The sequence below is a fragment of the Gavialis gangeticus genome, unplaced genomic scaffold (genome assembly GCF_001723915.1).
Source record: "Gavialis gangeticus isolate Ggan-Ray unplaced genomic scaffold, GavGan_comp1, whole genome shotgun sequence".
Taxonomy (NCBI): Eukaryota; Metazoa; Chordata; order Crocodylia; family Gavialidae; genus Gavialis; species Gavialis gangeticus.
In genome coordinates this window covers 133,833,387-133,847,062 of record NW_017729025.1, presented here as the reverse complement: position 1 = coordinate 133,847,062, position 13,676 = coordinate 133,833,387, and the positions used below count along the sequence as shown (strand labels likewise).

The window sequence follows — 13,676 nt, the reverse complement described above, 5'->3', positions numbered from 1 at the left end:
CTGTGTCTTCTTTGAAAATGGGAAGGTTTTCTTGTACCTTTAAATATAAATATTTAAAACAAAAACATTGCCATATAGCACAGAAAAGCTCTGAATAATCACTGAATGAATGAAATACAGAATGGCATATTTTCTTGCATACAACACATCCTTTTTCCTAAAAAACAAGTGCTGAAAATTTCAGTGCACATAATATGTGAGAAATACGGTAAGAACAGTTTTTCCTAGATACTGACAAAAGTGAAAATAAAATCTCTCTGACTGCTGCTACTCTGTTACTTTATTTACCCAAATCCAAGACACCTCTGAATTTAAGACAACCACACAATAATTAGACTCTATATATGGAAAATGTATACATTTATGATAATTTTCCACGTATAGAATCTAAAGGAGGGTTGTCTTAAATTTATCCCACATTGCTATTGCAACAGGGAGGCAAGTAGCAGCAGGGGGGAAGGCAGTAGGGGAGTCAAGTGGGCTGATTTATCCCTTGTCCCTCTATTCATTGCTCTCTGTTGCCTTTCCCTCCTCATCACTTGGCCTTCCTGCTACCTGTTCCTCCCATGCCTGCACCCCCTGCCACTTGCCCCCTCCTAGTACCTGGGCCACCCTGGCACTTGCCTCTCACCCGCAGTTCTTGGGCCCCCCAGCACCTGCTCGTTGGCCACTTGCTGTTCCCCTCCACCTTGCTGCGCCTGCCCCCAGTGCCACTTACCCTCAGTCATGGCTCCAGCTCTGGCCCGGGCCACAGAGCATACAGTGGTTTGGGCCCCTGCCCAACCATATAGGAGCAGTTTTAGTGGCTGCAGCTCCAGCTCTTGCCTTGGTTTTGAGCCTGGCACTAGGTTGGAGCAGGAGCCAGGGCTAGACCAGCTGCCAGCTGCCACTGTTGCTGCTGTGTGGCTGGGCTGGGGCTGGAGCCACCATGTGTTCCATGCCCCAGGCTGGAGCAGAGTCAGATCTGGAGCAGCAGCTGAGGGGGGCAGAGGTGGTGGAAGGGTGAGTAGAGGCAGCAGGGGTGGGGCCAGAGGCAGCAGGGGACAGGAGGGAGACTCCAGGCTTGGATCAGAGGCAGTGAGGGGTGAAAGAGGGGACAGAAGAGGTAGGAAAACAGAGGCTGTGGGGGGCAAGTGGTGCAGAAGGGATAGTGGCTGTGGCTCCAATTCTGACCTTGAGCTTGGGCAGGGCAGGGCAGGAGCCAGAGCCAAAGCCAGGGCCAGAGCCTGCCCTCCTGCCTTGTACCCAAATCTAAGACAAGGGTCTCTCTCCCCCCCGCATGCAGGTTGAATGTGGGGGAAAACCTTGTCACGGATTTGAGTAAATATGGTACTGTAAGGAAAGATCTTTTAAAATTCATTGTGTGTTTCCAAAAAAAGAAGTGTATTTTATTCTGTGTTGTATTGTTCTTGAGAAAATATAGTATCTAGAATTATTGCCTGAATCTGCAGGCCAAATGCAGCAAAAATTTCATTGAAGATGAAGGGGATTTTGGATCACCATTCAAGAGAGATACTTTTTAGATGCAATTCTTAAGTATTTTAAATATAAATCAGCATTAACAGAACAGTTATACAATTAATCAGTCTCTGATTTCAGAAATAGGTAGCTTTTAGAACTGAATTCACAATCTGTTGCCTTGAAAATCTGTGTGCATCATTCCTATAATTATATAATTTTTAACCTTTGACAAGCATTATTCAGAAATAACTCTTCTATATGGAATTTTGTGGCACAAAGGTACAAGAAACTATAGGCCATGTTCAGATGTTCAGTTTCTACTGGCAGAATCCCTGTTCTCCTGATAGAAACTATAAGTGTATAAATGTTCATGCTGTTTGTCCCCGACCAAAAATGGTGGTTCTGTGAAAACCAACCAGATAGAAGTTGCTTCTAGGACATTGAACTTTTATACACTTTCCCATTGTTTAACTCCTCCTAGGGACCAGGAAGACTGGAGCCTCACAGAAACCCTCCTGTGACTTCCTGAGACGAAGGTCACCCTGGTCTGGAGAAGGTATGGGGAGCAGCTGCTTCTCACGCTCACTTCTCATGCTGGGGTCCCTGGAGTGAGAAGTGGAGAAGTGGTGCAGCAGAAACCCTCTTGCCTGCTTTTCACTCTGGAATCCCTGGTGTGAGAAGAGTTCAGAGGACTGCTTCAGTCCCTTGGAAATGGGAGGACTTGAGTAGCCCATAGTTTCCCCAGATTGGGATCACCCAGTGTTGGGAAGGTGTAAAGAGCAGGGGAGAGGGGTTGGCTGCAGGCTGAACATCTGCACTTCTTCCTTTCCTGGAATTATTTCTGGCAATGGAAATTTGAGGGAGCACTGGCCAGGAATTAGACCTGTCGTGAATTATCCATAGGTGGCTTAAACAGAGTCTAGTGTATATTATTTTGTGTGCAGGGGCAACAGTTAACATTAAAACGTTCCTTGTGAAAGAATTACTTACTTTTTGATATAACAGACTGCTAGAACAACCGAAGCTAGAAAGAAGAAGAGTGCCAGGATGAGGAGTGCAGTGGGTACACCTAGAAATAAAAGGAAATTGATAATGAGATGTGTTTATGTTGAGATTATATGTATTCTTAGTTCTTAAATGTACCTGTCAGAAGATTTGCATTTGTAAGTCCAGATTCTTTTACAGGCACCCTTGGTTAAATAAGTACAAATAAACAGAAACAGGTCTTGAAGGCACCTCAGGAAGTCACCTTGTCTGATCTCTTGCTCTGATGTTGAGTGGATATACCTAGATCATGCCTGCTAGACATTGTACAATCTGTTCTTAAAAATCTCCCATGAGAGGGATACTACAGTCTCCATAGGTTACCTGTTCTAGTGCTTAGCTGTTTGTATAGTTTAAATGTTATTTCTTAATTTCTAACCTAAATCTCCTTTACTGCCAATTAAAAGACTAAGCCAGTTACTCCTTATCCTACTCTTAGGCATAGAGAACAATAGATCACTGTTGCCTTAATAACAACCTTTTGCTATGTACCACTTCAGTGATCTCTTACCTAGACTAAACAGACCCAATTCTTTCACCCTTTCCTTTTTGTTGCTTTCCTTTATACTCCCTCCAATTTTTACATATTTTTCTTTAAGTGTGGTGCCCAAAACTAGCTACACTATTATAGCTGAGGCTTTCCAGTGCTGATTATAGAAAATTGCCTCTGTCTTGCATGACACTTCTGTTATACATCTCAGAATGTTATTTGCCTTTTGGCAAGAGCATTATGCTTTTTTGACTCATATTGAATTAGTGGTCCACTATAACTTCCCTGATGCCTTTCTATAGCATTGCTGCCTAGTCCGTTATTCTCCATTTTCTATTTATATACCCAGTCCTTCTTCCTCACTGCAGTTCTTTGCACTTGTCTATATTGAATTTAACCTTAATGATTTCAAATCATTTCTTGAATTTATTAAGGTCACTTTGAATTATAAACCAGGCCTCTAAAATGTTTGACACTCCTTCCAGCTTGGTGTCATCTATTCCATAGATTCATAGATTCATAGATTAAGGGTCGGAAGGGACCTAGTAGATCTTCTAGCCCGACCCCCCGCCAGGGCGGGAGAACAACAAAAAACCCCAAAAAGAGAAACGGGACTCAAATGAGTCCAGCCAGGTAGGCATCCAGCCTCTTCTTAAAGACCCGAGACTGCACGTAGTCGGCAGGATCCGAACCTGCGCGGGGAGACCCCAATGGATTTCCAGTCCATCATTCCAGCCATTAATGAACATATTGAAGAGACTGGGATTCAGCACAAATTTCTGCTGGCCCCACTTGGTATGTCTACCTAGTTTGGCAATGGACCGTTAACAGCCTCTCCTCAAATATGTTTTTACAAGTTGCAGTCAGTTACTATCCATGCACTGACCATGGATATATTTCAGTTTGAATTCAGCAATGGCCTAAGTGACTGCCTGTAGTGATAGGGCGATTTAATAGAAGAATAGGAAATCATCAACCTATATATGTTACAAGTTCATTCAAAATATTTAGGGTCAGAGAAAACTAGACATGACCCAAAGTGTTCTCCAAATAGATAATGAACTCTGGGTATAAATTTCAGGGATGCTACTAGTGAAAACATGAGTGTGTAGCACTTTAGACAACTGAAAGGCTAAGGATTTTGAAAAAAATCTATATCTAGATTGACCATAATAGGGCCCAGTCTAGTAAGGCTGGAGTTCTAGGCACTAATGAGGACTTTAGATCCTGCTCACCCTTGGCTCTCCTTGTCCTTCTGAATATGCTCAAAATGGCCATTTAAGCTCTGCTGTGATCCTATTCCACCTGGGAAGGCACATAACTGTATAAATCCCTAAAATCTCAGTCACAGAAGAACCACAACTAGCAATGGAGGAGATAAGGATCCAACAACCAAGTGATTAGGGCACGTGTCCAACAGTGGTTCTAGGCCCCTTTCAGCCAGCAAGGGCTTAAACCTACATCTCCCACTTCTCAGCCAAGCACTGTAACCACCTGGCTATGAGATAAAACATTCTCCACCGTGCTTTGAAGGGCCAAAACATCTTCCATCTCTCCTGTTGAAGCTGGCCTGCTTGACAGCCAGGAGGGAGGGAGTACAGAGATGGGGGCTGCCCTGGAAGGGAGGAGTCCCTTGGTTCTGGCCTCTACTTTTGTCCCCAGTAGGACTAAACCTATCCAACTTCTGTTTCTCCATTTTATTAACTATTAAATCCAAATTGCAGAAACACCATTAGGGCAGGAAGAGGTCCCCTAATCACTAGTCTATTGGGCTAAATTGTGGGAGGGCCATCATCTTGCTCCTCCATTTTCGGTGACTCCCACACCACAGAGTTACCTACCTTTGTGAGGGAGCTAGGATATAAAATCTATGAAGTAGTTTAGGATGGGGGCTGGCAATGTTTTCCAGTAGCAGGATGGAGTTACCCAGTTCGGGTCTAAACCAGGCTGGCACTAGAACCCAGTCATAGAAGCTTCTGCGTGTTGCCCCGTGTGGGCAAAGCCTCTCCCCTTTGCTGAAGCCCCAGCTGCTTGGGAACCTCCCCCGACAACTGAACACAGCTGGCAGGATACAAAGGCTCCATGGACTGTAGTAGGTTGCCAACCCGTGGCCTAGATAGAATGCCAGTTAACAATCCAAAAATAGAACTAGATTTGGACTTTTATGCCTACACAGTCTTTACAGGCAAAAATGAATCCACATTGTATTTTCTAAGAAGAACAGCGGAGAGAGCTAATTTAGGGATTACTGACATGTAAGAAAATGACACATTTTACTCTCATTGTTTAACATTAGGGAGTTCTCTGTTACTTCTCTGTTAGTTTAGGTTTTAGAAACAATTAAGTTCTTTAGTTGCTTGGATCACGTGGTATATGTTGCCATAATTCCTACTGTTTTCCCGAGGAAAAGTCATACTAAGTCCTTTGCAGAAGAAGGTATGTCCAGCATAAACAGAGTCTTTGGGGAATTTATCTGTAAAGCTCTAGCAAGTTCTGCAAACTCCAATTAAAGTGCTAAGTGATGTTTCACCTGTACATTCTCCACATATAAATGCACACCTTTACAGATTTATGTTCAAAAGAAAGACTTCTTTTGAAGGCTTTTTGTTTGGCTTTACAATCCTTATATTCTTATTCTGCTCATAGACAACAGTGTGTAATAGGCCTGCGTGAAGTGGCTAGTATTCACTTTGGATTTGGCCGATTCAGGGGAAAGGGATTTGATTTGGTGATTTGAATCACTGTCCCAAATCGATTCAGCCAAATCTGATCCAGAGATTTGGCTGCCGCCAAATCTGCCGAGTCTCCGAATTAAACAGGTCCCATCCCCCGCCCATTCTCCCAGCCCCAGCATGGCTGCCCTGCTCGGCCCCAGCGTTGGGTCTTAAAAAAAAAACAAAAAACAACCCCTGCACTCACCGGCTGCTGCCAGGTGTGGGGAGGGAGGGCGATCCCCACTGCATCCCACTGTCCTGTGCTGCATGGAGTCTCTGCCATGAGCCCCCAGAAGCCCTGGTGGCTGCTGCAGCAGCGGATGAGTGTGGGGCTTTTTAAATTTTTTTAAAAGAACCGGGAGCTGGGACCAGGTGGGGCATCCACAAGGGAAGGGGGAGGGTTGGGAGAGTGGGTTGTGGGGTGCTCAGACGGGCTGGGGGAGCAGGCAGGGGATGGGGCCTGGTGGGGGTCCCCCCATGGTCCCCTCTCCCCTCCTCCAGCACTGTTCCCACCCCCTACTTACTGGCATGGAGTCTGGGTCCAGCTCCCTACAGTAGTGAGTGGGGACTGTCTGAATCTCTGAAGCTCTCTGAATCTTTTCTGAATCGATTTGGACCTTTTTATTGGACTCCTGATTTGATTTGGATTTGGCGATTCGGCCACCAAATCAGGCCAAATCTCCTCCAAACTGAATCAGCATCCAAAGCTTCACGCAGCCCTAGTGTGTAGCCCGCTTTTGATTCTGTTGAGGTTGGACATGCTTTTTCAGAAACAGTTTATCACTCAGGTCCATATAACCAATTTACTAGGAAAGTAAACAACACATATAGTCTTTACCTCCAAATACAACCCGATCGTTCCTAAAGGCCCCTCGCTTTCCGTCAGGCGGTGTCAAGTCTGTTTGAGTTTCCACACTAGTCTGCTCTGTTTGTAATATAGTTTCTGTAATACACATTCTGCGAATGGACTTTGGAGGTTTTCTCTTTGTTGGTAATTCAGTAGTAGTATTAGGCATCTCTGAAATGTCATCAGTTGAGGCTGTTGAAGATGAGTTTATTTCTGTAGCTGGTACAGGTATGGTGCTTGTACTTGTTTCTGGTTTGCATGAATCAATCCAAGTATCTACAAAAAGAAAAGAAAGAGTTAAGCATTTTGCTGGGCAGTATTGCAAAATGTTTTATGTATGAGATGTAAAACATTTAAACCTGTACTGAGCATTTTCAGATGTTTTTCTGAAGATTTCCATTTATTGTAATTTGTTTATTTACAAATATGGTGCTAGATTCAGTTTACATGTAACATCTGAGTAGTTTCAAACCATCCAGGTATTTAAAATAAGGCACATGCTTAAGTACCTTACTGAATCAATATAACATTAATTCTATAATGGCAACAAAAAACAAAGTTTTTTGACTCCATCAGTAATATTGTATGTAGAAAACTGGAATTCTGGTTAAGAATGGATTGAACACAAGGTCCTAACAAATAATTGGTAACCCATATTTTTGGTGGAGTCCAAAAAATGTTGAGAACCACTGCTTTAAAGTTATCAGTGGTTACAGTAACCAGCTAAATACATTACAAAAAATAATGGGGGGAAATGACTTATGTACTGTTCTGAATATGAGTCCTTGGTGGAAAGTCTGATGACGCAGTTTCATTCATAAAGTGAGTAGCCAGATGACAGGGAATTGTTTTATCTTTTTCACTGAAGTATTTACATGACTTCACACAATACTGCCACAAGGACAAATTACCACAAAGTGACCTCTCACTTAATACTTTTCAAGTCAGTGCTAAAGCAGGTGGAAATTTATCCATCTTTATTCCCTTTGTTACATCAAACTTATGTTCTATAAAATTACTTTATAGCTTTTTAGTGGCCTAATTTGCCCTGCTGAATGTGAAAACAGCGTAAAGTGGCATACTTTTCAGTATTTACAAAAATAGAGAATCTTTTCTTTATCCAACTTTTCTAACAGGTGAACTACAATTCAAGCTTTTTCACACACAAAAAAGTAGCATTGTAAAAGAATAGTTCAAGCCTAAAGACAATCAGCTGCATTAGAAAAAGCTTATTTGAGTAAATAAGATAGACTGGACTTATTTCCTGTACAAGTTTGTAATCTTCATATAACAGTTCTGAATTGTAGAGAAGGTTCAAATTAACCTCCATTGTCTTTTTTTATTTTGTTTACTACGTGGCTATTGCTGGCCTTGCTGTTTCTCTCATTATATCTAGTAGGTATCTACAATCTGTTTTTTTCTTCTCTCACTACTCTACTACACCAAAACTAGTCAGTTAAGATAATTCCTTCAATCTGAGCCTAACAGTTTTATCTCTAAGGCTTTATCCTCAGGTTTTCTGCCACCTCTGACATGAGGAGTCTCTTTCCTTTGTATAAGTCTCTCCTTAGGTCTCCATAACTTACTGTTCTTCACAAGCTTCCAGGGTTTGCTGCTTCCCCAGCTTTTCCCTGGCCACCTCCAGCATTTCCCCTCTTCTTCTTCATCTAAATCCTTCAGAGTTACATACTGGGCCTCTGCCCCTTTCATTATGTACTCCTTGGGAGGGACATGTTGTGGAGTATAAATTAGGATAGTTACTAAATCTATATTTAGTTGCATTGAGTTATTAGAATATTTAATATTCATTTCAACAACAGGGCTATTAGGATACTTATAGGAAAGCAAAACTATGAACCGCTTTGTCAGTAGTGGATCTCATGGAAGACAGGACTGAGCGTGTTCTGCTCCTATCAGTCTTGATGCCCTCCAGAACTTGAAGTTGACTTATGAGGCTGCTCTGGGTTTGTCCCTTGTGTTTGCTCTCAGTCTTGCTGAAAACCAAGTGGTTTGAGACTTGGGCACTGTATATGAGTCCAAAGTAACCTCATGGACAAATTATGGTTCTGGAGTGCATCAACTGACATGGGTAGGCAAGGTATTCTTGGTCCAGTTTCCCTTAACTTGTTGCTGATGCGATGTAGGTTAACCCTAATGTCTCTAGATAAATAACCTTTTGGTAACTATGATGGATCCATTAAGAAACAAGTCCAAAAAGAACAGCTTTTATGCTGCAAAGATGGTACAATGTGGCCCTGATGTAAAGTTACAATATTTTTAACCAGGCTGGGAAGTGACAAATCAAAAAAAGATCTGAAACAGTTAGGAGTTTACTGTTGGAATGGAGCTGGGACTGTTGTCAGGGCTTGGATCCCTCATAACAGGCTGACCCCCCTGTCCTGTTCGTCAACTATTAATGGTCTCCTTCTACCCCTACAGCCATTCCCATGCCTTGCCTTGCAAATCTTACTCTAGATCCATGCACCAGGTTATACGGGTTTCAGATCTCCTGGTTTTAGCCCACTGGTTACTCTTGCTTTTGACTGCAAGACTAGGTCCACTTCCTCTGGTCCAACTTCTGAGTTTCAGTCTGGTCTGGCTTTTGGCCCATCTCACTCTGCTCAGGCTCTTGCCCCCTATCCTGTCTGGCTCTCCTTGGGCCCTCACCCATCCTGCTCTGTTTTGGCCCTTGGCTCTCTTGCCTGGAGACTGCCCCTATCTCCCTGTTGGGGCTTAGGCTCTGGTCCTCTTGGCTGAAACCTGTCCCTGATAGGGCTAAAAATCTGGAGTGCCTCCCAGAGACCCCTATGTGGCCTCCTGCCTTCCCCTCCAACCTCTCTGTCCAGTCCTCTGTTCTAAAATAAACATGAATATTAGCATAACAGAAATACAGGTTTCCCTTGCTTTATGCTGTACTTGTGTTCCTGGAAAATGGCACGTAACTCAAAATCTCATAAAGGGAACCCACTTTGCAATGTAACAAATTGGGATATGTTCCAAGACTTTGACTGTACTGATCCCCAGACCGATTTCTACCACTTTTACAAGAAACTGTGGTACTTACGAAAAGCAAACAGTACACACAAGCAGAGGGTGCTACCGTAATGGAGATGGCAACTACAGAAGCACATGTCACAGACAATGAGACACGAGCACAGAGCCACACAGGAGACTATATTTTGGTGCATATCACTCCCACCATGCACCGCACGAAGCAGCTGACTGTGGGCTTCCACCACACTGATTGCGTAAGAGTGAATTTACCTCGAATATAACCAATTTTTGGTATGAAAAGGCATAAGAATGAATTCGCAAATACAGAACCCGCATAAAGTGAGGGAAACCTGTATAAGCAAACCACTTTCACAAAGTTCTTTCCCAGTCTAGGTCAATACCCTACCACAAGCTACACTTCCCCTCTCTCACTCTTGTGGGTAGCTTGGGTGTCCACAGACCTGCTTCCTGCCATCAGGTTCCCTTGGAAGCTCCTCTCCCTGCAACAGGCAGAGTTTTGCTGTTTGTTCTGGCTCAGGCCCTGGGTTATAGGCCTTGAAGCCTCAGCCCATTTCCATCATGTGGCTCCCCAGCCATACACAGAGGTGTTCCCTTTTAATTAAGGACCAACCTGTGCTCCTGATGCTTCAGCCCCATGTGGCCAGCATGCGGTTTGCTGCATTCTCTTTAAAGTAACAGGAGCCCTCTGGCTCCCCGTTACAGGAGGTAACTGATATTCATATTCTCCCATAACTTCAGTTGCTATGCTTTGCTAATAACACCCACATTTATCTCTACTGAATGCTGTCCTTCAGTCCAGTCCCACCATTTGTGTTTAGTTGACAGCTCCTTTGGGATGCACTATCATCATGACCTCATACTCAACTTGTCAGAAAAAAATATATTTCTCACATTTTACTCTCTTTTTGAATCATTGACAATACTACCCTTCTTTTTATTAGAACACTTCAGAATCCTGAGGTCATCTTTATCTCTACTCTGTCTTTTTTTAACACTCATGTTCCAGCTACCTATCAAATAGATCCAGAGCTTATCCATACTAAATATTCGTTATATGATTAGATCAGGGGTGCTTAACCCCTGTCCCATGGCACAAATCCAGCCTGTGAAGTCATGATGTCCAGCCTGTGGGGCTCCTCACAGGTCAGGAAATTTGGTGACAAGGGAGCAGTGGCAATTAATACGATGGATCCCTTCCCTGTTGCCAAATTCCTAAGCTCCATGGCAGGGTCAGAACCAGGTCATGCCTGTTCACCCACATGGCTGGGTTGGAGCCAGGCTACAACCTGTTCCCTCCATGTAGCTGGTTTGGGGCTGGGCTGGGCCATGCTGCATTCTCCCCATGGGGCTGGGCCAACCCCGCCTCCCCCATGCAGCCATACTGGGGCTGAGCCATGGCCCCTTCCAGGGGGCCAGACCAAGTCTCCTTCCACTCTTCGGCTGGGTCGGGGCTTGGCTGCCCCACTCCATATGGCCAAATAGGGCCCAGCTGTGCCCCCTTCTGGGTGCTGGATCAGGACCACTGGCTGGATCCAGCCCATGGGCAGACTGGGCACTGCCCATACAGCCCACCAGACAAAAATGTTGATCACCACTGATCTAAATAATAACCTTTGCCTAGTCACTTACTACTTCACCTGGGACACTTGCTTATTCTCCATTTTTTCATCTCTCCATTCCAAGCCATTCAAGATGCTTTTGCCTTATTTGCTGCTTTTTCCATATTTTACAGCATCTCAGGTCTTGATATTTGATACGTTTCGAAACTTGCCTTACCCATTTGCTCCTAAGTGTGCCCTTTCTCTCCTTCATTCTTCTAAGGTCATACTTTTCCACTGTCCCTTACATCTGAGACAACCTTCAAATTATCTCAAGCAACTGTTCCTTCAGCAAGAAATACTTTAAAACATATTAGTGCTGTGGTACCACTATGAGGCCTGATCTGTGTACAGATTTTGTATTGGTATTATGACTTTATTTAGGGAAATGATTACTTTTTAAACACCAAAATAATTATACAGGCAACCCCCGCTTAACACGGTTTCTTTGAGCGCTATTTCACTATAGCGCTTATTTAAAATTAATACCTGATTCCACTGAGCGCTTGGCTAGTTTCATTACAGTGTTCAGTGGGGGGATGGGAAAAAGCAGCAGCGGCAGTGAGAAGCAGTGAGTGGCAGTGGGTGGCTGTAAGCGTGGGGCCCGTGCTCGTGCTATAGGGCCAGGGCCAGCAGGGGCCAAGGGTGAGGTGGCAGGAGTGCAGGGCCCAGTCTGGCATGTGGTGCCAGAGCGGCCGGTGGGTGAGGGGCTGGGGAGAAGTGGCGGCGGTGGCAAGAAGCAGCAAGTGGATGGGTGGGCGTGAGTGTGGGGCCCATGCTGGTGCCTGGGGTCAGGGCCAGTGGGGCTCTGAGGTGGGGTGCCTCAGAAGCGCAGGGCCTGGATGTGGGGCTGCAGTGGCCGGTGGGTGGGCGGGCAGGAGGGTGGGGGGAGGCAGCTGCGGTGAGAAGTGGCTAGAACCAATTATGTCTATTTACATTCATTCCTAATGGGGAAATGGGTTTTGCTTAGCGTGGTTCCGCTTAACTTGTGGTTTTTCTGGAACTAATTAAGAGCAGTAAGTGGGGGGTTGCCTGTACTATTGCACCACTAGCATGGATGAAGTTATATTGGGATAAAAGTGCCTTTTACCAATAATATTTATTTCTGTTCCTGGACAAGAACTACTCTGCCCACATAAAGCATTAGAAATTTAAAATAATTTAAGAATAATTTAAAAATAACTCAAAATGAACATAACTGGTAAGGCTCTATATGAAAATAGAATACATATTTGACTCTGGTCCCATGGAAATAAATATTATCAACACTTCTTAAAATCCTGCCTACCTGTATAATACTTTGATTTATATGACCATGTGTACACACTAGAAATAGCAAATTCTGCATACTAAATTTTAGAAGCATTGCTCAAAAATCTACCGGCAACTCAGAGGCTGAAACATGTTAAGAGAGATTCATTTTTTTGTATTAGATTTACCATATTTACTTGAATATAAGATGACACTCCATGTTGTGAAGAAGCCTAATGACATACTGCATTAGTAGGAGTGTTGCTTGCAGATCAAAGGAAGTGATTATTCCCCTCTGTTCAGCACTGGTGAGGCCACATCTGGAGTACCGTGTTCAGTTTTGGGCCCCCCACTACAGAAAGGATTTGTATACATTGGAGAGAGTCCAGTGGAGGGCAGTGAAAATGGTTTAGGGGGCTGGGGCACATGACTTCTGAAGAGAGTGTGGGGGAACTGGGTTTATTTAGTCTGGAGAAGAGAAGACTGAGGGGGATTTAGTAGCAGCCTTTAACTACCTAAAGGGTGGTTCCAAAGAGGATGGAGCTAGACTGTTCTTAGTGGTGGCACATAAAACAAGGAGCAATGCTCTTAAGTTACAGTAAGGGGAGTTTAGGAAAACTTTCTTACCAGGACATCATATGGAAAAGATGAGCGTGGCATAGACTGTTCAGGGGCAGGACCCCCACAGAAGACAATGATGACAACCATGATGAGGAGAAAGAAAATGAAGACAGTGTTGAAGAAGGGGAAAGCAATGAGGTTGATGGGGAAGAAGTGGATGATGAAGTCAATGTGGACTAAGAACTTGTAGCAAAACCCCCAGTTTTTCTTTTTTTAAATTTAAAAATACATTCCCTTCCCTTCCCCAACCATTTCTGACTTTCTCTTTGCCCTCTCTATCCTTTATAATTCATTACAAGTAGTACTAGGTAAGCTAAGCTAAGTTCTTGTATTCTATTATTGTAATGAGCCTATTTTTATATATTGTAAATAGTGTTCTGTTACGTTTGTATTGATTTTTACTGTTTTATATTCTATTATATTCTATTCCTATCATTTTTTCATTGATTTTTATTGTTTCATATTAATATTGTATGGTTTAGGCCTGTGTTTGTAAAGTGATGTCAAGTATCCGTTCCCATCTTGTTTCCATCTTGTCCCTATGCCCTGTTGTGTAAGTATGTTGCAATTCTGTAACCACTTCCATGTATATTGGTTTTCCTTGAATGCCTGAAACAAAGGAGTGAATGGATGAG

General features: G+C 43.6%; 1 protein-coding gene and 1 long non-coding RNA gene across 3 annotated transcripts in view; one reads left to right on the top strand and one right to left on the bottom strand.

Annotated features, from left to right (window-relative positions):
* Window positions 1-2,437, top strand: part of LOC109299085 — a 19,214-nt gene extending 16,777 nt beyond the window's left edge. The window contains exon 3 of the long non-coding RNA XR_002097766.1: window positions 1,943-2,437. This is a non-coding gene — a long non-coding RNA (uncharacterized LOC109299085). The remainder of the gene's footprint in view (window positions 1-1,942) is intronic.
* Window positions 1-13,676, bottom strand: part of LYVE1 (lymphatic vessel endothelial hyaluronan receptor 1) — a 29,239-nt gene that overhangs the window by 6,055 nt on the left and 9,508 nt on the right. The window contains exons 4-6 of one of the 2 annotated variants that reach the window (XM_019519587.1): window positions 6,548-6,832; window positions 2,452-2,530; window positions 1-37 (exon numbers count right to left, since the gene is read on the bottom strand). In XM_019519587.1, the coding sequence (XP_019375132.1) occupies window positions 1-37; window positions 2,452-2,530; window positions 6,548-6,832 (401 nt within the window). The remainder of the gene's footprint in view (window positions 38-2,451; window positions 2,531-6,547; window positions 6,833-13,676) is intronic. The other variant, XM_019519586.1, reaches the window with a different exon arrangement.